Below are 25,780 nucleotides of genomic sequence, written 5' to 3' on the forward strand. Positions count from 1 at the left end.
TATTGATGTTTTATGAAAGTAGTCAAAGGGTATGTGGCAGCTACATTGAAAAAGTCAAAGTTTTCTGTTTACCCCATCTTTGCCTCTCTGGATTGATCAGTAGATACACAATGTGAGTCTCCAGAGGTTATCTAGTTCCTAATCTTTCTGTAACCCTAAAAAAGAAATATTGTAATCTTCTTGTTTAATGATGGCAAGCCTCACTTTAATGAAGTTTTTTAAGGTCTGTAATATGAGATTTAACTCTCTGTTCACAGACATTTGGCATTTCACTTGTAAAGCCAAGTTTAATTTTGTGCTGCTGTTTTGCTTATAGTACTTACCAATATTCTTCCCTCTCTTTTTTAAATAGTGTCAAAAATAAATAAAATTCAAGGTGAAAGAAGCCTTTGGAACATATTCATGAAACTTTGATTTTAAAATGAAATTAGACAGGATATACAATGGAAAAGTGAAAAGCTTTTATAGCTTTGGGACATTTGGGAGAAAATTGTATGATAGTAAATTGGTACCAAATTTCCCTTTTCTCCTTTTATCTCTTTTGAGATGATTCCTGTGTTCTATATTACTCTTCTATCAAGGGTGTGGAGGAAAATGCTATGAAGGTAGTTAACTGGGATAGAAGTACATGTGAGAGTGTGTGAGCACAATATGTAAAACTCTTCCACTTGTCCTTTCCTACCGTGTACCTTAACACATAGCTTAGACTTCTCATTCCTGGGCCCATTTCTATGACAGAATTTTACCTGTTTTTATAAATGAATTTTAGCTTCTTTTTCTGTTGTTTCTGCAGGATGACTAAAATGGAGTTCCTAAGCTGTGGTAAAGCTCAGGACATGGTTAAGTCAGGCTGCCTGGTTTTGGACCCTAGGTGTTCCTTTTAACAGCCAGATGATATTGAGCAAATCATGTAAAACTTACTGTGCTTCAGTTTTCTCATCTGTAAAATAAATACAGTAATAATTTACTACCTGATAGGGTTGTTGTAAACTTATAAGCATCAACACTTACAAACTATGATTAATATTGTTAAACCTATTTTCTTTTAAGAGGAGGAATACTAGATTGCATTTTATAAATCCTCGAAGCAACAGATTATAATTAAGGCTTCAGGATTAAGAATCTGGAAATCACAAAGTAGGGTATTTTCAATTAAAGCATCTTGAGAAACTTCCTCAGCACAGTAGAAATTTTACTCCTCTGCACTCCTGTTCTCTATTTGATACATGCATTAGTCCTATTTCACATCCTCCCTAGCCATGGGTGGCTAAATGGCTACTGTGTTGGACACTAGATAAAGTATATACATTAAGCATGATGTTTCTGTTTGTCTGGAACATGAAAAATGGACTCTTGTATTGGCTCTAACTCAATAAAAGAAGAGAAAGGGAAGCAAAAGTACTTTCTTCAGGAATTTTGGAGAAAGTTAGGTCTATTTTCTCTGGGTTTTAATGAAGTGATTTTTAGGCAGTTTGTAAAATTCATTGTAATGTAGTTAAAGTTATTTTAAGTAAAGTATTATTAACAGATGTATTGCATGTGTTGATATCTGTCAGTGACTGTTTTTTGTATTAAAGTGAGCAGTGTGTGTGTTTTATGAAAATAAAAATTGTAATATTTAGATGTCAGAGTTCTTCCTAATCTAGAAGTACCTTTGAAAGTTGGTCATGTTTTGTGTGATGTATTAGAATCTTTCTAGAAGGCTGAAATTTCAGTTAGAGGTCGTAATGGTAAGAGAATCTTACCTGTTTTGAATGATCCTATTAAGGGCTAAAAGTAGTCAATTTCACCATGATAATTCACTTTATGTTTAGAACTTTGTACATATTAAGGAAGTTACCAAGGGTAGAAACATGGTCTTAGGTTCTGGAAGAAATTGCTGTTTACTAGATTTTAATCGGGAACCAAACACATGGGAACAGAAATCCATTTTAACTGAAGAAAGAAAAAGGGGGAGTTATTAAAAAGAGTTATGTGTCTGGAATTCTGTCTTTTCCCTGCCCCAGTCCCTGATTGTAGGTTGCTTCATTGGGGCAGGTATTCACTAGGTCTAATTAACTTTTCTAGAGGGATTATCTCTGGTTCCAAAAGGACATCAAGAGCAAATAGGGTTGTTGTAAACTTGAGTAAGCATCAACACTTACAAACTTCTAATGGATTGTATTAGAAGGGAATGTTAGCAAGGAGGCAATGAGTAATTTTAACTTCTTAAGTTGTTAAAAAGAGGGGTGTGTGTGTGTGTGTGTGTGTGTGTGTGTGTGTGTGAGAGAGAGAGAGAGAGAGAGAGAGAGAGAGAGAGAGAGACAGAGAATATGACCACTCCTATAGACTTGATAAGGGCTTAGTTTATAATAATAATGATGAATTGACATTTTCAATGAGTGCTTACTAATATATATAATTGTGTAGTATTCTGATCCTATTTTTTAATTTAGGGGAAAAGTTTGAAGAATTTAGTGAGATAAATTAGTGATCTTTGGGTACTCAAAGAGTATCTCAATTCAGAGGTGGGGTGCTGCTTTAGTCATTGACCTAGTGACCTTGTTGTATTCTAAAAGGTTCGTGAAAATATATGGACTCTACTTTAAGACTGGCTTACTGTTAATTGTTACGGGTGTGCTCTTTCTTTGGGGATTTCAGGGGTTGGGGGGGCTGGTAATTGAACTCAGGAACACTTGACCACTGAGCCAAATCCCCAGCCCTGTTTTGTATTTTATTTATAGACAGGGTCTCACTGAGTTGCTTAACACCTTGCCATTGCTAAGGCTGGCTTTGAACTCAATCCTCCTGTCTCCTGAGCCAATGGGATTATAGGTGTGCACCACTGCATCCGGCATGGATTTTCTCTTAATCAAGGACTTAAAATAGAGTTTGAATTTTGAACTTGTTTCAAATTAAATCTCTTATGGAAAGCTGGTTTGTGAAAATACTAAAAACAAATGTATTACTTGAAGCAGAGGTTTGTGGCCCAGTTTACCCAGTCCCCCCCCCCTTTATGAAGGATTGCCTAAATGATGTATGTAAGTGTGTGCATATCCTTAGATGCTTTAAGATTTTATTTGTTAAGTCTTGCTCCTTGTAAAGTGTTACCTGAAGTTGGCCATGATACTGTTGGTTTATATGGAAAAGTGGTACCAGAAACAACACTAGAAATTCATATTTTACCTTACAGATATTATAGACCATATCCATATTGTATTCTACCAATGAACTCTTAGGTGAAGTGTTGTTCTGCTACTTAGGTCAAGATTTAATTGTATTCCTCCTAAATAATTGATTTTGTTGTTCTTAGAATATTGTGCCCTCTAACCAGTCATATCTGTCTTTGTGTTAGATGCTAAGAGGAATAACGTCAGCTGAATAGCTTCTAATTATCAAATAGACCCCTATGGGCATATTACATTTTGCTTATTGACAATATTTCTAATATCTTTTTTACCATTTTCCCTTGGATTGACCATTTTTACTGACTTTTGATGTTGTCATGCAGCATGCATTTTAAAGTCACTTTGAATTCTTTGCAGAACAATATGAGGTATATAAAAATGATAGTATGTTGTAGAGGCACTTGTTGAGCTCTTCTTCCTGTTTTAGGTGATGGGATTTCCTCTTGTCTGCAGGTTAAAATGTAGAATCCTTATCATGGATACTAAACCTTCATGATGTGGCTTTATTCTGTTTCTAGGATCATTTCTTAACCATACTATATTCCAAGCACACAGAATTCTCCTCAGATAGACTATATTTACATGTCACCTAATGATTGGGATATGTTCTGAGAAATGAGTTTTTGGACACTTTCACTATTCAGCACGAGCAAAATATACTCACACAAACTAAGATGGCTAAGACTTCAACAGGTGATAAAATTTTATGCAACCACCTGTTATACTTGGAGTTGGTCATTGACCAAAAATCATTATATAGTGTATAGCTGTACTTGCTTTCATCCTTTTACAATTATAAATGCTGAGTATGAGCATTTAGAAAAATTTTTGCTGGCAGTTGTTCAGAGTAATTGATGTATCATTTTATAAACTTTTGAGAAGAGGATGTTAGTAATCATTCCCTCATACTTCATCAAGAAAGTGGTATCATCTCAGATGAAAGTGAGACATTTTCAGAAAACTCTTAATAAGTGATATCTATCTTTGTGGCAAAGAGGCTTTTTTATGTACCTGCCCTTGATGAGCAATGGGTAAATAAGGAATCTTGGATTTATGATTGCAACTATTAGTAAATTCTTGACAGTTTGCTACTTTCTCTCTAATTGTAAACTGCATATGTTTGACTTTTCGGCCACCTAAATCTGTACTAAGCTTCGTATTGCTATTTGTCATAATGTGTTTTCTGCCAATACTGCCCCCACTTGATCTTACTCAAATTTCTATGAATTAGAAAAGGCAGGTATCACACCTATCTTCATATGAGAAACTTGAGGCTGACCATTTATTTATAGTAAGTGATAGAATTGAAACCAACTTTTAGTCCTTTATTTTTTTCACTGTGCCATATATCAAGTTGACCCTATGTGTATGAAAGTTGTTTTGTAACGACTTACAGTTAGGCCTCTTTTCAAGATGTTTATTATCCATTTCCCAAAGTATTATATTTTAATTAATAAAAGAGAAGTCAAGTTCTGAAATATCTTGCAGTCATTTTGAAGTCCTTTCAAAAATATTGCTATGAAGTTAGAGTGCTGTATTTCAAACTTTGTAATTTGGTGTTTCTTAGCAGGTTAGCATTTTGTATTTTTGTGATTTGTGATTTTGGAATTACATAGATACCCGTACACATACATGAAATCAGACATTAATATTTCTGTTCTAGTACCTACATTGATCCTTTTTTTGAGCTAAGGATTGAATCAAGAGCCTGGCACATGCTGAGCACGCATACACTCTACCACTGTGCTACATTCCCAGGCCCCTACATTGATCCTAGAGAGCAGAACCATGTGTCATAAACTTCTGTCATTTATAGTGCCTTGCAGAGCAGTAGACATCACAAAGAAGTCTATTGAGATATCCTTGAACAAAGAGCTCTGTATTAAAAGACAGTAAAACTGGCTTACAGCCATGGAATTTTGTTATTTTTTTCCTGATATTTCTAACCAAACTAATTTTGAAATCTTTCGTTTATTCGCCCAGTGTTTGAGTACCTTCTACATGCCTGCCACTGATCATAGAGGAGGAATTGCCAAAACCTATGGTCTGCTAACCAAATCTTTTCAGTTACATTTTATTGTAGATAGAAGTTTTATTGGAACACAGCTACATCCATTTCTCCACAATTGTCTGACTTCTTTTTCACTACCAAGGTGGATTTGAGCAATTGTAACAGAGCCAGTATGGCCCACAAAATCTAAAATACTTACTGTTTGGTGCTTTAGAAAAGGAAAAATTTACAGACCTAATCTAGAATGCTGCAGTTACAACTCTTTCAAACTAGATAATTGTTTTTTTGTGTTAAATTTGGTATTTTTGTTTTATATTACAGTCTCTCTGGCCTTAACAGACTTCTTATTTATTCATTAGTCATATTTCAATTGATGACATTTATTATTATAAGTAACTGATAATTGTTTACTTCTCAATTTGTATAGATATTTATTTCTCTAAAATGGAAGAATGATTTAGTAGCTATGAGCCTAGAATCTGTACAAAAGTAGACTTCAATTTGTGGTACATAGATGGGAAATTAGAATGAGGAAGGATTTTTTTTTTTTTTTTTTACTCTGGGGTACCGAGATCCCAGAGTAGATCAAAGAGGTAAAGCAGAGTGTTATCTGTATCAGGATTTAATAAAATTAGTAATTTTGTTTCACCAAGAATATGCCTGTATGAAACTTTCTGTGAGGGTATGGTAATAAAGAATATAATGACTACTAGTATAGTTTAGTGCTCTGCCTTCATCCATGCTAAGGTTCCAACTCTTTTTTTTTTTAACCCTCTTGTTTTAGCATAAATACCAACAAAATGAAAAAGATAAAGTTCTTGCTATTATGAAAAACACTTTGACCTCCTGGATCTCTGAAAGGATCTTAAGAATCCCTGGGGGGTCCAGAGAGACCTCTGGAGTTGACTTAGAGGGTATACTCCAGCCAGACTGCTCCTGTTAAATCCCAGCTCTATCATTTACTAGCTGAATGACCTTGAACAGTTTCCTCAACTACTCGGCCTCAGTTTTCTTGTTTTTGAAATAAAGATGATGATAATATTAACATCATAGGATTATTATGAAGAAACTAATATTTATAAAGTGCTTTTAGAATAGAGCTTGGTACACAAGGCACTATGTAAATATTGTGTTTTATTGTTATTGTTGGGGATTGAACCGAGCCTCCTGTATCCTAGGCAAGCACTTTGCCACTGAGCCACATTCCCAGCCCTGTAAATAAGTTAAGCCAATTATTTGTGTTGAAAATTTTTACTGAATTTCAAGGGAGCAAGAAGAGATTTAAATTTGGAGAATGACAGTATTAAACTAAAAAATCTTGAGAGAGAATCATTTACAAATGTTGGAAACCAAGTAGGAGATTTGCCTTAAAGGGTAGAAGAGAGATTCCTTAGAATGGTTAGGTCAAGGAGGTGAAGCATTGTTGAACGGCTGCATGAAAGCCATGGTTATGTGGCTTACAAGCTTTAAGGTCAAAGAAGAAGAAATTAAAGAGAAGGTTATGTGTATAGATCTTATGTATTACGTTGAGTTCTGTTTGGTGTTTTTGAGAAGAAATTTTAATGAATGTCCATGGATATGGAAGCCAGTGGGAAATTTTGAGTGGGTTTCCGTCCTTTTTTTGCAAAAGATATTAAGTAGCCTTCTGTAGGTAAAAACTATGTCTTATTCTTCAAAGTAAGCAATACAGAACCAAGGGCAGTTTTGAGAACATAAAATTGACTTACAACTTAAATTTCACTCATAAAATTACTCTTTGAGGGCTGGGGACATAGTTCAAGTGCTTACCTCGAATGCACAAGGCCCTGGGTTTAATCCCCAGCACCACCAAAAAAAAAAAAAAAAATACTGTTTGGTATGTGCTAAATTAGGCAGATTGCTAAATGAACCCATTTCTAAATGAATTCAATTGGAAAAAATGCTCAAAAGCTTAGAGCATGAGGTAGGCATCTTTGTCCAGTGTACAAACTGTGTAACCATATGTTATTCCAACAGATCCTGCTAGCAAGGTCTACTCTCTTAATAGCAAATTCAGTTTCTTTAATTTTATTTTTGTGGTACTGGGGATCAAACTCAGAGGCACCAATGAGCTATATCCCTAGCCCTTTTCATTTTTTTTGTTTTGAGACAGGGTCACACTTAAGTTGCCAAGGATGGCCTCAAACTTGTGATCCTTCTGCCTCAGCCTCCCAAGTAGCCAGGATTAAAGGTAAATGCACTACCATGCCCAGCCAAATTCCATTTCTTTAAAATGATTCTTTTTAGTTTCTTGCCTGTTAGCGGCAGTGTGCTGGCAAGGTGACAGCAGTTTCAGTCATGCATTCAACAAATATTAAGTGCCTGACATTTGCCAAGCCTTATTTTAAGCACCAGTGAACAAAATTGTCAAAAACCCCTTTCATTATGAAGGTAATGTTTTAGAGGGAAGACAGAATAAGTTTAATTGTAAATTAAGATAAAGGCATTAAAGAATAGTAATACTGAGAAGGTTTATAAAGTACAGTGGGGGTAATTTTAAGTAGAGTATTGAGAGAAGGTCTACCTGAAAAGGTGATGAGCAAAGACTTAAGGGGAATGGAGAGAGTTTAGTCATAAAAATTTTGGAGAATAGAAGAAATCAAGTACAAATGTCTTGAGATAGGAACATACTTGGCATGTGTTTAATAGAGACAACTAGAAGGGGGAGGGGTGCTGCAGATTGTGAGGATCCCTTTAGTCATGGTTAAGAGTTGCTTTTACCCTATGTGAGTTAGGAAAACATTGGAGGATTTTGAATAAGCAACCAGTGTGATTTGGTTTATATTTTACTCCAAATCACTGGCTGCTCCATTGAAAATAGACTATTGGAAGGCAAGCACAGAAACAGAGACATATACCAGTAACTATATTAGTCATCACTTGCTGCATAATAGATTAGTGCCTGGAAGCAACTAAGTTTAAAACAACAAACATTTTGTTAAATGTTTTTAAAGATGCTTAATCTCTTCCTTTCCTCTTCCTTTATCTTTTTTCCTTCCTCTTCTTCTTTTCCCTGATTAAATTCAATAGAAATCTAAATTAACATATGAAGTTGTTTTTTAAGTAAAATTTAGTAAACTAGTGGGGTGTGGTGGTACCTGCCTATAATCCCAGTGATTCCAGACATTCAGAAGACAAAAGGATCGCAGAGTTTGAGTCTGGGCAACTTAACAAGACACTTTTCTCAAAATAAAAAGGGCTGGGTTGAATCCCTGTTACAGCCTGCCCATCCTCCCCACCCGCCTTGCTCCCTAGATGAACTTAATCTAAAATTTGTGTGGAAGTACAAAGAGCCAAGAATAAGAATAACCAATGAAATCATGAGTAAGAACAATACCAGATATCTGAATTTGTACTAGATATCCTTAGCAAACAGTTTGATTTTTAGTAATTAATTCTAATATTCCTAAGGATATTTTTAAAACTCTAGTAATTTAAAACAGGATAGACAAATTGATCAGTTAAACAAAACTGAGAACCAAGGAAAAGAGCCATTCATGTGTGATACCTGGGGATGGAAAAAGATGAGAATGGGTTGTAATAGAAAAAGGGTGATCTTTTCAGTAAATATTTTTTGGTCAATTACATATCCTATGGGGAAAACAGTGAATATTAAACACCTGTTTCGTTTCATACCAAAAACAAAAACCTGATAGATTATGTATCTAAATATGAAAGATAAAATTAAAAAATTGAGAAGAAAATATAGAATGTCTTTATGACCTTGGAGTAGGCAAACGTTTATTTAAAATAACATCTAAAAGCACCATTAAAAAAAAAAAGAACATAAGAACATTTGTTAACAAAATCTAAATTAGATTACTTTAACCTAAGACACCAGCAGTGGAAGACATAAGGAGCAAAAGGGAAACAATACAACAAAAAACTTGCATAAAATTTTTTTTTTTTTTTTTTTTTTTTTTTTTTTGGTGCTGGGGATAGAACCCAAGGCCTCATGCATTCCAGGCAAGTATTCTACCACTGGGCCACATCCCTAGCCCAGAAAACTTCAGGCACTTAACAAAAGAGGATACAGGTGACACCAAAATGGCTCATAAGCATATACAAATGTGCTTAGTTGTATTAGACTTAATGGCAGGGAATATCAGTAAGACTACATTGATATATCACTGTTTAGCCACAAGAATATTTAAAATGAAAAGGCAGATATGTTCATTTCTTAGGGCTCTTGTAACATTAATATAAACTGGATGGCTAATTCAAAGAAATGTCTCTCTTGATTCTGGAGCCTACAAGTCAGTATCAAGTGTTACTATATGTCTATCTTAAATCACTCCCTCTTCTTTGGCTCTTTATTCAAAGGATACATGTAATTCCACTTAGAGCTCACCTGGATAATACAGATAAATCCTCTTCTCCAAATTCTAAATGGCATCTTTTGCTTTATGAAGAAGTACTTACAGGTTTCAGGAGTTAGGACATGGACATGTCTTTAAGGCCACCATTCAGCCCAAAATAGCAGATAATGCTAAATATTGGTGAGATGTGGAAGAACCTGAATGCTTATACGTTGCTAGGAGAGTACAAATTTGTGTAACCACTTTGGAATGAATTAATAATATCCATATAGTGTATGACCCAGTGTTTTTACTGCTAGATGTGTACCGAACCAAATTGTGTATTTTTTCAGCCAGAAGATACATAAAATAACATTCACAATGGAAATATGAACTAGAAATTTCCAAAATTCCCATTAGCACTAGAATAGATTGTGGTTTCTTTGTACAGTAGAATGTGCTGTATAACAATAAGAATGAATAAATTACTATTAGAAAAAACAGAATGGTTGAATCTCATGAGTAATTTGAGAGAAATCAGACACAGAATGTATATGTGTGGTATCTGCCAATAGGAAAGTGAAATTAGTACTTACTGGAATTAACTTTAGGGTTTCTTATTATGTGACCTAATATGTTGGAAATGATGCATTAATTATTTGCTAGGAAAGAATATGTAGTATCCCCATAGATATTGTCCTCATGTTAGCCAGACTCGCGCCTTTTTGTCTTTCAGCCCAAGCAACAGCAGGAAAGAAAATCTGACATAGGGAACTGGGGACTGCTATACAGAGAGAACTACAAAGCATCCTCAGTACAGTAAGAATCCTAATCCAAAGTCCCTATTCTTGTAACAGAGTGAGTAGCATTTCTCCCAAGTGTTTTATATCAAGATGTATTTTGTTATCTATTTACTTTATGAACTTTCCTAGATTTTTTGTTATCTCTGAAAACAAACTATTATATGGGCAATATGTGTATGGTTCTTGGCGCCCCCTTAACCCCAAACATAAAAATTATAGAAGGATATACCATAAATTGCTCCCTTTGGGATCTCCATTTGCTACAATTACAGAGAATTATCCAATTTAAGTGGTTAATTTTCTGTGATTAAATAAATGCAGAGGGTAGGAGAGGCTTTTCTTACCTCTTCTAGTAGTGATTCAGAGTTTATTTTTCAATAACAATTTTTAAAAAATTTATTATGTGCTGACCAACAAAACATGACTGAGCTAGATCTAATCCAAGTTGGCCAGTTCACAGTTTCTCTGGACTAATTCATCATTGTAAATTATGTTTCCTGCAGGAGGAGAAAGCAATGAAATGAAAAAAATATGCATGTCAGGGCTGGGGTTGTGGCTCAGCAATAGAGCACTTGCCTAGCACGTGCAAGGCCCTGGGTTTGATCCTTAGCACCACATAATAATAAATAAAACAAAGGTATTGCGTCCAACTACAACTGAAAAATAATTTTTAAAAAATGCATGCATTTTATAATTGCCTTAGGCTATTGGTCATTCTTACTGAATAGCTGTTTCAGTATAGAAGTCACGAGTACTGCAGAGTAAAAACGGTTTTTCATGATGTTTTCCTCTCCTTTTCAATGGAAACTAATCATTTTTTGCTTAACATGAAAACTTTTAACAATAATGAAGTATGATTAGTAAAATATTTTGTAGGATTCATGTTAGGCATAAATGGGATTTGAAGAATAGACCTAACAGTTTAGCTGGGAAATGAGTTGTATACTTAGTGAATTATACAGAGTACCCCAAGCGGTGGTTCAGGCAAGTTCTTTAGGAAGATAGAGCTGATTTCCTGAAATAGGATTGTTATAGGCAGAGAGCAAAATGGACAGCATTTACTAAGAAAGGAGCCATATGATTTAAAAACTTGTTTCTTTTTTGGGGCCTGGGGTGTGGGTACTGGGGATTGAACTCAGGGGCACTTGACCATTGAGCCACATCCCCAGCCCTATTTTGTATTTTATTTAGAGACAGGGTCTCACTGAATTGCTTAGCGCCTCGCTGTTGCTGAGGCTGGTTTTGAACTCGCAATCAATCCTCCTGCCTCACGAGCAGTTGCGTGCACCACTGCACCCGGGTAAAAACTTGTTTCTAGGAATGAGCATGAGTTGGGTGGGAACCAAACATCCTCTATTTTCAGGCAGAGCAGAATAAGAGCTATTATTCTACTTCTTCTATGTGCTAGGCACTACATTGATGCTTTCTGTATGCATTCTTTAATCTGGTTACATAAATAATTTAAGTACCTTCTTGGGGATTTGAGGCTAGAGAATTTTAGTAACCTGTCCAAGGTAATAAAACAGCAAAGCTGGAATTCAGACTATTGCCAGCATGACTCACAGGCCATTCCCTTTTCACACAGTGTACTTTCCAGGGAAATTTGGCTGGTTGGGGTAAATTATGGAGAGCATGTTTGATATATTGACTACTCCTCCTGGGGGCAATTATTATAAAATAACAGAAGTAGTATGATGAGAACTGGCCATTCCAGGAGAAGGTTAAATAAGTGGATTGGGAGAAAGGATAGTAAAACAAAGGAAAAAAATAAGTAAAATAACACAGGAGTTATACATACAGCCTCTGGGTTCCATCTTCAGTACAAAACAAGCAAACAAACAACAACAACAAACAAAAATCTTGTAGGTGTAAAGTAAGAAGACTTAAAAGTTGGAATGGGAAAGAGCATAAAAATTACTAGAACTTGATGACTGACACTAGGAAATGGAGCAAAGGGAAATAAATTTAATTGACATGTTGCCATTATAATTTATTTGTATTCATTCATTGCTATTCTTTTATCAGAATTTTAAGTTGGTAATAAATTTTCTTAGCAGTCTTAAAATATTTAATTTTGAATTTTTCATACTGATAAGAACTTCTTTGGTAAAAAGATGTAAAGCAAAAACAAATTTTCTTGAGTGGTTACAGCCACTCAAGTGTGGGTGGTGTACACTTCTAACCCAGTGATTCAAGGATCATAAATTCAAGGCCATCCCAGGCAACTTAGGGAGAACCCATCTCAAAAAAATAAAAAAGGCTGGGGGTGTTGCTCAGTGATAGAGTGCCCCTGGATTCAATCCCCAATACTGGGTTGGTGAAGGGGAGTGATTACAGCTAATAAAAGCTGTATAATGTCTTAAGGCTAAATAAATAAATTTTAAATAATAAGACTTCATGAATGCTCGAAGAATTGTAGATTTTTTAGAGATATGGACAGTCATTTTCTCATTTTTAAGTTCAGTAAAAAGATACAGACGTAGCTACTTGCTAGATGTGTGATTTTGGGAAAATTAAGACTTTTTGAGTATCATTTTTCTCATTTTAAAATGGTGCTCAGGCCTGTAATTCCAACTACTGAGTAGGCTGAGACTGGAGGAGCAGAAACTTAAGGACAGCCTGGGCAATTTGGAAGAGATCCTTACTCAAAAAATAACACTAAAAGGTCTGGAGGGTGTCACTAGGTGGTAGAAAGTTCCTTTGTTCAATTCTCAGTACTTATTGGAGGGAGGGAGAAGAAGGAAAGGATATCAATAGCACCAACATGGAGTGTTCTTGAGAGGATTAAATGATAGATAAGTAAAATAAAAACAGTTCCTGCCCCATAGTAAACTCTGAATAACTACTTTGAGTGTTTCTAGGTTGTTAGAGGGAGTAATGAGTTACGAATTTATGTAATAAAGTATCTGAGCTCATTTTATGAATTCACTTCCATTCACAGAATTTTTTAAAAATTATGCTATGCTGATCCATTTTCTTCTAGTAGAGCATTTGCACTTTGTCTCCTTAGATTTGCAGCTTTAGAATCCCACTGCAGCAGTTATGGAATTGTTCTGCCTTCTCCTTTTTCTCTCTGATCATTTGAATGCCAACTGGTGTGTTCTGCAAGTTGTTTACTTACCAAAAAGTTACACCACCAAGGGCTGTCAGGATTTCCATTTTCTCCATAGCTATTCTATCCATAGCGTTATACGTTCAGATAAACTAAGTCACCCTTTTATGGCTTTGGATCTTTCAGAATCTTCTTAAAAGGTACTGGTTTTTTGTCCTAAATGATGAATAAACAGGTTAGTTTTGAGTTTTTATTTCTTTTTTTTTTTTTCATGAAACCCTTTGTGCCTTTTGAGTTATAATCATTGTTAATTTGTTGCTATGCAGGGCATTTTGGCTTGGGAAAAATTGCTAGAGTTACATGGTTTTGAATTTCATTCTTACAAAGCAAGTATTATGGTAGAAAAGCTTTTTGATGGTCTTATTGTACTTTTTATAAAAATATTTATTTTTTAGTTGTAGTTGGACACAATACCTTTATTTTATTTATTTATTTTTATATAGTGCTGAGGATCAAACCCAGGACCTGGTGCATGCTAGATGAGTACTCTACTGCTGAGCCACAATCCCAGCCCTATCTTATTGTACTTTTTATCTAATGTTTACTTGTGGTTTATATAGAAGTAGAGTATTTATCTATTACCCATCCCCTCAAGGAGCCCTTTTAGACTTTTTTTTTCCCTTAAAAACTTGCTCCTACGCCTCCATAAAATTTTCAATCCAAAGATAATTACTGTGTATCTATTTATATATAGTGTATATGTCTATGTTTTATATATAAAGAGGAAGAGATATTTTTTGGTGTGCCTCCTTTCCTCAAAAAATTAGTGTTTGCCTCTTGGAGGTGCTACTGCCTATATTGAAAATGCACATTTTGTTGCAGCAATTCTCAAAATTTTTGGTTTCAGGACCTTTCGTTCTCTAAAATTAGTGAATAATACCCTAAAGAGATTGTTTATGAGGAGTGTATCTAGTGTTATCCATCAGATTATAAATTAAATGGAGAAAAATTTTAAATACTTCTTTACGTTTTAAAAATTAATGGAAAATGTCCCCATCCCCAAAATACACACACTTTTTAGTGATAAGAATGGCATTACTAACACATTTTAGCAACTCTCTTTAAGGTCTGGCTTAATAGCAAGATTCTCATAGTTACCTTTGATTCAATCTGGTAGAGTATTATAAAGCAAATCTGGTCTCATATGTAGTTGGAAAAGGAAAAAGTTTTTCATATAATAGAGTAGTTGTTTGATACTACACTAAAACTTGACAGCTGCTAGTTTTGTAAAGAATAGTTGCATTGTGGAATCTGAAACTACATAAAACCTTTTTGACCTATCCTTGACATCTTTTACTTCAAATGGATTTTGTACCATCACACATTGGATACTTTGAAAATACTACTTTACTAACTTATGCAGATCTTGCATATATTGATTTAATATTGACTGATTGCATTTCATTAATATCACCACCAATATCACCAGAAACATTCAAAATGTTAAAGACTTGTCAAGCCTTTTTTCATTTGAATGCTTGAATACTGTCCTTGAAAGTGAATATTATCAGTTTTGACAGGTGCACTTCATTCGTTTTCAAGAATATTTCCATATACTGCAGTCCAAATAACTAGTTTAACATTATTTCCATGTGAAAAGGTAATTCAGCCAGCTCACAATAAAGAGTTGCACAAGTGTTTTTTTCTTCAGTCATATTTCTCTGTTCAGCAGTAGTGGTTCATGCGTGCATCCCAGTTAGCTACACAAAATATTAATAAGACTCATGTGTTCAAGACAAGATTTAAAGAAATTATTATATGTATTTTTGTATCAGTACTGAGGATTGAACTCAGGGGCACTGTACCACAGAGCTACATCCCTTGTCTTTTTATTTTTTGAGACAGGATTTTGCTAAATTGCTGAGGTTGGCGTCAAACTTGGAATAATCCTGCTTCATCCTTTCAAGTAATTGGGATTACAGGCAATCACCACTGTCCCTGTCTAAAATTAATACTTTTTACTGTTGACTGTAGTGGTGAAGAAGACTACTAGTACAGTTTGATGCCACTGACTTGTTTGGGCTCCTTATAAGGAAGGTTCCAGCTGTTTTATCCACCTTGCTTTTATACCACTAGTGCACATGTCAGTATGGTGAGAAAGACAACTTGTTATTCTGAAAAGTTTTGACCTTTGTAATTGGTTGTTAACCACACTTTGAATGTGGACTTTGGTGTATCCAGATTACCTGGATTGAAACCCAGCTCCATCACTTATTTGCTTCATAATGACCCAGTTATCCTGATAACACAACTAGGTAAACATTATAAAAAAGAAAGCTATAGGGTCTATGGTTGTGGCTCAGTGGTAGAGCACTTGCCTAACATGTGAGGCACTGTGCTCAATCCTCAACACCACATTAAAAAAATGCATAAATAAAGTACAGGTATTATGTCCATCTACAATCAAAAAAAAAAGTAAAAGAAAGCTATAGACCAATACCTTTTAGGAATATGGACCAAAAAAATCAAAATATTAGACATTAGCTTTTCTATACCACCATCATTATCTTTTAATTTGATAGTTATTTATAGGGGTGCAGGATAGGGAGGGATCTGAAGTAGCATATGTATAAAAAGATTTCATGGAGTAAGAAAGGTGCTTGTCAAAATCGCAAATTAGGGCTGGGGTTGTAGCTCAGTGGTAGAGCGCTTGCCTAGCATGTATGAGGCACTGGGTTCGATTCTTAGCACCACATATAAATAAAATATACATTGACAACTAAAAAAATATTTTAAAAATCTCAAATTATATTCCTACTCTAAAGATCTAAATACTAAACAGTTTTAGGACATTTGTCTTTAAAGGCAAATATTAAGCTTATCATTTTTTCCTTTTGTAATCAGTCAAATGCTTTTATTGTTCTTGGTTCTGAAATTTGCATTAAATACCCATTACCCATCAGCTGTATTTTCAAACAGTTTAGGATAAAGGTAAACCTGATAACAGTGAATTGTGAATTCTTTCCCTAAGAGTTTATCAATTCAAGAAAATTTCAGTTGCAAAACATTTTCCTCCTTCGGTTTTTCTCGTTCTTCATGATCTTTGAACATAATACTCTCTGCTATATACGTACACCCATTTTGGAGTAACCTTCATTTAGAGGGTGGTTGTTTTTTAATAAGGAAGAGCTTGTTATTACCGTCTGTCATGTTATTCACGCCAAAGAACCAATTGCTGTATGGGAGAAATAGCACATGGGGTTCTTCCATCTGCTCTAATTGATTATTGCCTTCATGTGGTTCCCAAATATTTCCTGAGTCACAGCATCACTTGACTGAAGCCTCTGTCACATTAACTTTAATTTTAGTTTTTAAAATTTTAAATACTTAAAAAAAATTTATTTCTAATTAGGCAAATAGTATATTCATTTTCGGGAATCATGAAAAGTACAGAAAAGGTATAATCAGGGAAAAAAAGTCGTTAGTTTTGCCATCTGTGGATATGTTCTTACTACCTGTTTTGATGATTGATTGATGTTCCTTTCATGCTAATTGGAAACATATATATGTTTATTTTTGTGGGGAGGGTTACTGGGGATTTAACCCAGGGGCACTCAACCCCTGAGCCACACCCCCAGCCCTTTTTATTTTTTATTTTGAGACCAAGTCTTGCAAAGTTGCTGAGGCTGTCTCAAACTTGTGATCCTCCTGCGTCAGCCTCCTGAGTCACTGGGATTATAGCTGTGCACCTTGCTTAATTGTATATATATTTCATATTGCAGCTTTTCATTCATTACCAACATTTTCCATCAGAAAATATTTTAAAATATTAATGACTGTATAACTTGTCACTAATATGTATCATGCTTTTTAAAAATCCATTCTAATGTTGAGCATTTAGGTTATTTTCAGTTTATCAATATTGTGAATATTCTGTGAAGCAAATGCCTTGTATATCATTCTTTGTTCTTTTTCTGATTATACTCTAGTTATTCTATAGAATTGATCGTGAAAGGAGAATGATTGAGAGCAACATTTGTCTTTTATAGGACTCATGAGGTGAATTGCAACATGCTTTCCAAAATGATTGAACCTATTTCTGATTTCATGAGCATTCTGCCCTATTCTCCATTTCTTCACCAGCATTATGTTAAATGCTTTCTAAACAGAATAAAGTATATAAATTAACAAGTGAATTTTGATCCAAAGTTTAAATGTTTAGAGATTAAATAGTGTAACATATAGCAAAACTTACGATGTATTTTTCTCATTACTAGAAGAGTCCAACTGAACTATATTTAAACAGTTTTTCTTAACTTCAGATAGGTCTTCAAACAGGTCTCTCACAGATTAAAAAAAAGAAAAGTACAAGTCTGTGCCAGAGTTGCTGATGTAGAAATAAATGATCTGTGATCAAGGAAATAAAAACAAAACCAGTTCTCTCTCCTAATATAGAGTTGATTGGAGATAAAAAGTTCAGTGTGCTGTTTGGTTTCTATATTAACTTTTGCCCTAGGTCTTGGGACAATTGTATAGAGTGGTTGGGAGGGAGGGATGCATATGTGGGGTTTTGTCCTTTATTGTATAGAAAGCATATTAGGATAATTATGACTGAATTCTTGTGTCTGAGTTCTTTATTCTATATAAATTGCAGGTGTGCAACAGAGGAACATGGCTCAAGAAACAAATCACAGCCAAGTGCCTATGCTTTGTTCCACTGGCTGCGGATTTTATGGAAACCCTCGTACAAATGGCATGTGTTCAGTATGCTATAAAGAACATCTTCAAAGACAGAATAGTAGTAATGGTAGAATAAGTCCACCTGGTAAGTAATTCTGTAATTCAGTATATCATAATTAAAATACACTTGGTAGTCTGTTGTATCCAAGACCATTTTCACTGTCACATTGTACTTGTATTACCATATTTATCTCAGTAACTTTTCTTTTACACATTGTAATAGTCATGGTGGAAAGTCAGGAATAAGAGTATCCTTACTCTGTAAATAGTCTAACGCCATTCCAAGGTCTTATTTGCTGTGGTACAGAAACTCTTAGTACCTTATGAAAACAGAAGCATAACTCAAGTAAATATAGCTAACTTGGAAAGTAAAGTAATGGAGGAATATGGGCTATAAGATATAAGAGAACTTTTTTTTTTTTTTTTTAAGATCAGTTATTGGGCTGTACATAGTATAGAACCACTAACATGAATTGTGGTCTGTTACAGCAACTTCTGTCAGTAGTCTGTCTGAATCTTTACCAGTTCAGTGCACAGATGGCAGTGTCCCAGAAGCTCAGTCAGCATTAGACTCCACATCTTCATCTATGCAGCCAAGGTGAGGTGGACTTTCCAAATTGTAGTTGAAAAACTTATGAAAAATAAGGAACAAATTCTATTTTTAATCAATTTTATTAAGGAAACTATGTAAGTTACTTGAGGATTAACTGTCCTAAAATTATATCTGACTAATTAGAAAAAGGTTTTTACTGTTTTCACTTGGGAGTGAAATCTTTTAAGTCTTAGATTTCCTTTTCAAATATCTTTTCCTTTATTCTACTTCATACTATATCCTGACCCACCCCTGAAGTCCTTTTGAAGACTTTTGAGTCAATTCTTTAAATTATAGTCTTAGTCTGAAAGTATTAGTACTTTGCATTTTAAAAATATTCTTGTTGGCTGGTTGTGGTGGCACACACCTATAATCCCAGTGACTCTGGAGGCTGAGGCAGGAGGATCACAAATTTGAGGCCAACTTTGGCAACCTAGTGAAACCCTGTCTTTAAGTAAATAAGTAAAAGCCAATAAATAAATAGAGGGCTGGAGAGTGGTAGAGCACCCCTGGGTTCAATCCCTGGTACTGCAAAAAAAACAAAAGTCTTAGCACAGTTTCTCTTTAATACCATTATTGGGTATTATATTTGGTACTTAGAAAGAAAAATATGTTACAAAACAAATATAAGTCTGGAGTCAGAGTTAAAAGCCTGCATACAGAAATACTTGTTTCAGTTTTATTCTGTTAGGAATCAGTACATAAAATCTGTGCTCTGTTTCTTTTTTGTAATTCATGAGTTATTCACTTGTGCTATGCCATAATATCATTTATAATTTTACATTAGGATTCCTTGAACACATCTTTATCTGCTACTTTTTTTAGTAGTGCATTTACATGGAATTGCTTTGTTTCCAAAACACAAACTTCTAACCCAAATTAGTCTCCCGTTTCAAAGCTCTATGGTTATGGTATAAACAAGTGTGTTGGTGTTCTTAGTGATCTACTTAGGTAAGTTGACTTTTAACTTACTATGTTACTTTAGTTAATATTCATGTGTGGAGATCATTTTTTAAAACTGAAATTATGCTGGGATATGATGGTACACAAGTGCTGTAGTCCCAGCACTTGGAGTCTGAGGTGGGAGGATTGTTTGAGCCCAGGAGTTTAAAACCAGACTGTACAATAGACCTCATCTCAAAACAAACCAAAAAAATATATTTTTTCCATTAATAAAATAAAATTTAAAATATTTTTGCTTTTATAGCCCTGTATCAAATCAGTCACTTTTATCAGAATCTGTAGCATCTTCCCAAGTGGACAGTACATCTGTGGACAAAGCAGTACCGGAAACAGAAGATCTGCAAGGTTTGCATATGAACTACTAGCATGTAGTTTATCATTTATTAACTCTTTGAGTATTATACGCCAAACTCTAGCCTAAGCATATGTATTAAAAATTCCTCAAAATATTTATATGCTTTCATTATGAAGAGTATTTTAGGGCTGGGGTTGTAGCTCAGTGGTAGAGCGCTTACCTGGTGTGAATGAGGCACTGGGTTTGATCCTCAGCTAAATAAAGTTTTGGGTGTTTGTTTGTTTTTTAAAGAGAATATTCTATATTCTCAAGTAATTAATTGAATGAAATGTTGGGAATTTCACTTACATATTATATCAGCATAAATAGAAGATTCAGAATTTGTTTAGTTTGAAAAATATAGGTTAATGACCATGTAAAAGTGTTGTTCTCTTTTTATTATTTTGGCCAGTTGAATTTTTAAAATATTTCTTCTCCAAGCAAAGGAATTTGATTCTTTTGGTTTTTGACTTAGATTATTTGAGAAACTATTCTACTTGGTTGGCAGGCACCCCTCTTTCCCCATCTGTGACTTACAGTGCAGTAGTCACATTTAGTTACTTGTATTCACAAGCTGTGGTGCCTCTTGTTCTTTCCATGCTCTTTATGTCCCAATTACATGACTCAGAGTAATATGAGGAGACTTGAAAGTTTGTATGAAGGCTTTCTTAACAGGGAGACACAGTACAGAGGAAGGTCATTTAGGAGGCTTTTAAATAATCTCTTTTTAATTGTTTATGTTCTCCTAATGTGTTAGCCAAGGGTGGATACTCTGGAAAGGCACCCAAAGATGAGCAGTGTGTCTATGTGGCATGATTTAAAGAGAAAAAATGCCTTGACCAGTGACGTCCATTGTGCATGGTGTTGGGATGATAGTGACAGATATATCAGGCAACATTTGTTAAAGTTTGTTGAATTTTAAATTTAAATAAGTTAGCCAATTCTCCTTGTTTTTATTTCATGCCCAACAAATGATTGACATAACTTGCCAATTTGCAAGATTTTGCTATAACAAACAAATATAGTATATGCCAACATAAGTAGTCTGATCTGCCTAGCATATTATAAATTTATAAATATGAATCATAAGTGAAAAATTTTTGTTTTGTAGTTAAACAGAAAAATTTAAGCCAAGTGTGATGTCACACATCTGTAATCCAAGCAGCTCAGGAGGCTAAGATAGGAGGATCACAATTTTGAGGCCAGCTTCAGTAACTTAGCAAGGCCTTCAGCAACTTAATGAAACCCTGTCACAAAATAAAAAGGGTTAAGGATATTATGTAGCTCAGTGGTATAAAGTATCCCTGGGTTAAATCGCCAGCACCAAAAAAGTAATTTATTAAAGAAGGAAGGACAGAGATGGGGGATACTTTGAAAGCAGAAATAGGAAAAATGTCAAGATTCAGTTATTCACTGTATCAGAGAAATAAGAGAAGGGGGTCTCAAAGCTCCTGGTTTTATCGTAATGGCAATGGTATGGTTTCTTTTAGACAGGGAAGCCAAAAAGTTAGTATGGTTAGAGAAAATTTTAAGAAGTGAGGTGGAAATGATTAAATTTCAAACTTGAGAGAGCTCATTTGGAGGTATAGAGAGAGAAGTTGAGAAGGAAGAAAACAGGTTGCCAATCACAAAGATGTTATTATATCCTGTGACAGAATCAATTTTAGAATTTTAGCTATGAAAAAAATTTTAAAGCTTAAGGATGCAATAGTAATTGCTATACAGTTTGACAAAGAATAAAGACTGTAGGTTGGTGAACTAATAATATATGAAGTACTTTTATACCATTCTAGTGTATGGAAAACATAGTTTATTCCAGCTGTCTCTGAGTACAAAGGTGATCGTGATGCCATATTAAAAGAAATTGTAGTCTTTTAAAAATTTAGGCTTGTTTTCTTCATGTATAATTTAAAAGACTTTTAAGTTATATTTAACATTTTTCTGTTGTTTTTTGAGACCATGGATTAAACCCAAGGACACTTAACCACTGAGCCACATCCCTAGGCTTTTCTTGTATCTTATATAGAAAGAGGGTCTCACTGAGTTGCTTAGGGTCTAAGTTGCTGAGGCTGGCTTTTTTTTTTTTTTTTTTTTTAAGAGAGAGAGAGAGAGATTTTTTAATATTTATTTCTTTTAGTTCTCGGCGGACATAACATCTTTGTTTGTATGTGGTGCTGAGGATGGAACTCGGGCAGCACGCATGCCAGGCGAGCGAGCTCGCTACCGCTTGAGCCACATCCCCAGCCCGCTGAGGCTGGCTTTTAATTTGCAATCCTCCTGCCTCTGCCTCTCAAGCAGCTGGGATTATAGGTGTGCACCACCACATCAGGCTAAGTTAAACTTTTAAGTGCCTTTTTTAAAAAAAGTCGGTCATTCATAATTTCAGCATAGCAAATACACAAATCAGAATAATGAGCTTAAGAGATAAATATATTTTATATGCTGAAAACTAACAATAGATATCTAGGTATCAATATACACACATATATGCATGATTTCCCTGTTTGATAACAAATTCAGAGAATGTTTCTTCGTCTATTTTACTAGGTAGCTGAAAAGAAACATAAAAAGTCTCTTTGACTTAGTCAAATGATCACTGGAACTGAAAATGGACCCCAGGCACCCGACTAGGCAGTATTCTTTCCACTAGATAGTTGTGCCTGTTGGACTGTGATGTGGATTTGTTGGGTTATTGTTGATACATCCAGTCCCCTCTCGGTTCCCAGGACAGGATCAGCCATTTTGGCAAGCTACCCAGGTATCTGTTCTTTTCACTCCATGTGTCTCCCACAGGAGAAGTTTACTTACAGGAAGACCATCCCTAATGGAGTGCGGTGCATATATGAGTAGCAGCTGTGTGCCTAAACAAGAATTTCCTAACATTTTTTTAAATGTTTCTTTAGTTGCAGACGGACACAATATCTTTATCTTATTTATTTATTTTTTTGTGGTGCAGAGGATTGAACCCAGTGCTTCACAAGTAAGAGGCAAGTGCTCTACCACTGAGCCACAACCCCAGCCCCAAGAATTTCCTAACATTTTTTTATTGGGGTTTTCAAAACAGCTTTTTTTCTCTACCAGTTTTCTGCTTATAATTAGGAAATGCTGCCACCAGGTGGGTGGTACTACTTTCATTTTGGCTTTTTGGCTTCGAAGATTTTTTCTCAAGTTTAAATGAGAATTCAGCATTTGCAACATGTTTGTCATTTAATTATGCTTTTAATTTTAAAAAATCATAGTATCTCAGGTGGTGTCACTTAGGAATGTAGGTCAGATTTCTAGTTCACAAAAACTAGACTTTATTGTTGTTTAAATACTTTAAATCATTTTAACATACTCAGAACTATCACATTTGATTGGCTGCCTTATTAAACAGTATGTTTGACTTTGATTTTCCTTTCAGTCCCTCAGATCTTGGGTCATAACTAAAAAGAATGGAATTGGAAGTAGAGGTTCTGTTTTCATATCTTGATAACTTCTCTGAGCCTTGTTTTTTATTATTTTTAAATGAGAGTAATAGCCATGTCCACTGTAATAGGATATTAAAAGTTTATTAAGCAACAAAGGTAAAATGAGCTTTATAGATTGCAAAGGATATTTTAACTTCATATATTATCCAAGTAATTTGGAGTTGTAGGAGACTTAGAATTCTAAGGATTTAAAAGCTTTCCAACCGTAGAATAAAGTAATATTAAGGTGTTAAGCTATAAATCACTGAGGCATTCTAGGAAAACTATTATTAGGTAAGGTCAAGGCATAGGGAAATGCTACACTGAGTGAAGGGTGAACTGGAATTTTCAGGCTCTTTCCAAATCTGAGAATTCCTGATTTCATACAAAGATGACTTGTTAAATCATCAGTTCACAGCAGAGGAGAATAATCCCATTAGACTAATTTAGGAAAGGCTGTATGGATTAAAAATCAGGGATTTCTTCTGATTTTGAAGAATGAGTAAGAATAGCCAAAACAAGTCTTGAAAAAGAAAACCAAAGTTGGAGAACTAACAATTCCCAATTTCAAAATTTAAGGTACAGCAATTGAAACTGTGATACTTGTATGGAGATAGTGATCATTGGAACAGTATTGAAAGTACAGAAATACCCATATTCATGGGCAGTTGAGTTTTCAATAATGGTGCTAAGATCATTCAATGGGAAAAGAATTTTTTTTTCCAACAAATGATGCTGGAACCACTCATCCACATTCAAAAGAATGAATTAGGCCCATATCTCACATACAGAATAACCCAAAACACATCAAAGACTTAAATAAACATAAGAGCTAAAAAAATAAAAATCCTTAAAACAAATATAAATTTTTGTGACCTTGAATTAGGCAGTGATTTCTTTACAGCACCTAAAATAATAACAACAACAAAAGAAGAGGATATGTTGAGTTATATGTAATCAGTAAAAATAATAAGTATTGTCTAAGTTCTAATAGAAATTGGAACACTTATATATTGGTGGGAATGTGAAATATGGTACCAATGTTTGTTTTTAATTTTTTTAGTTGTAAATGGATACAATATCTTCTTATGTATTTATTTTTATGTGGTGCTGAGGACTGTACCCAGTGCTTCACACGCGTGAGACAAGCACTTTACCACTGTGCTACAGCCCAAGCCTACCAGTGTTTTGGAAAACAATCTAGCAGTTCCTCAAAAAGTAAACTTGAGCAGGCATGGTGGTGCACACCTGTAATCCCCAGTGGCTAGGGAGACTGAAGCAGGAGGATCACGAGTTCAAAGCCAGCCTGAGCAAAAGTGAGTGCTAAGCAACTCAGGGAAACCCTGTCTCCAGATGAAATATAAAATAAGGCTGGAGTTGTGGCTCAGTTGTCAAGTGCCCCTGAGTTCAACCCCTGGAACAAAAAAAAAAAAAGAGTAAACTTGGGCTGGGGACATTGCCTGTAATCCCAGGTGCTTGGGAGGCTGAAGCAGGAGGATCATAAGTTGGAGAATAGTCTGGAAAACTTAGGGAGACCCTGATTAGAAAAGGCTGGAGATATATGTAGCTCAATGATAGAATGCCCCTGGGTTCAGTCCCCAGTACAGTGGGAGGGAGAAAAAAAAAGATAAATAAAATTTACCATATGACCAAGCATTTTCATTAAGTCCCAAGAGAATTGAAAATGTGTCCTGGGCTAGAGGCCAGGGTTCAGTCCTCAACACAAAAGAAGGGGTGTGGGGTGGAGGGTGGGGTGGAGAAAAGCAAGAAAGAAAAACATGTCTATACAAATACTTGTACATGAATGCTAATAGTTAGCATTGTTCATAATAACCCAAAAAAATTAGGAAACAACTCAGATATCCATCAACAAATGATTGGAGAAACAAAATAAACTATGTCCATATACTGGAATATCATTCAGACAAGGAAGAAAATTCTGATTTATGCCACTCATGATGAATCTTGAAATATTGTGCTAAATAAAAGAAGCCAGCTACTAAAGGCCACATGCCATCTCCTGACAATTTATATAGAATATGCAGAACAGGCCAATCTGTACATGCAGAAAGATTAGGAGTTGCCAGGAGCTGTGGGAAGTGGGGAGTTAATATGTATGAGGTTTGCTTTAAAGTGATTAAAATGTTAAGGAATTAGGCAGGGATAATGATTTTACAATCTTGTTAATATATAAAAACACTGAATTTTATGTATATTTTAAAGGGTGAATTTTATAGTATGTGAATTATAATACCCACACATACTCATAAGCCAGCAAACAAGAATTTTGCTGAGGAAAAGTATACAAGTAGAAAAACATGAAATTTAGGAAATAGAAAACAACTTGCTAAAG

General features: G+C 34.8%; 1 protein-coding gene across 19 annotated transcripts in view; it reads left to right on the forward strand.

The window, feature by feature from the left end:
• The window catches only part of Zfand6 (zinc finger AN1-type containing 6), a 72,512-nt gene that overhangs the window by 38,564 nt on the left and 8,168 nt on the right, over positions 1 to 25,780 (forward strand). For 13 of the 19 annotated variants that reach the window (XM_077799861.1, XM_077799862.1, XM_077799871.1 and 10 more), the window contains 3 exons: positions 18,004 to 18,174; positions 18,579 to 18,687; positions 19,889 to 19,989. In XM_077799861.1, the coding sequence (XP_077655987.1) occupies positions 18,021 to 18,174; positions 18,579 to 18,687; positions 19,889 to 19,989 (364 nt within the window). In that variant the 5' untranslated portion in view covers positions 18,004 to 18,020. Of the gene's footprint in view, positions 1 to 7,309; positions 7,388 to 10,230; positions 10,353 to 17,384; positions 17,409 to 18,003; positions 18,175 to 18,578; positions 18,688 to 19,888; positions 19,990 to 25,780 lie in introns of those variants that run through there. The other 6 variants (XM_077799865.1, XM_077799870.1, XM_077799869.1 and 3 more) reach the window with 5 other exon arrangements.

This window comes from Urocitellus parryii, chromosome 6 (genome assembly GCF_045843805.1).
Source record: "Urocitellus parryii isolate mUroPar1 chromosome 6, mUroPar1.hap1, whole genome shotgun sequence".
Classification (NCBI taxonomy): Eukaryota; Metazoa; Chordata; class Mammalia; order Rodentia; family Sciuridae; genus Urocitellus; species Urocitellus parryii.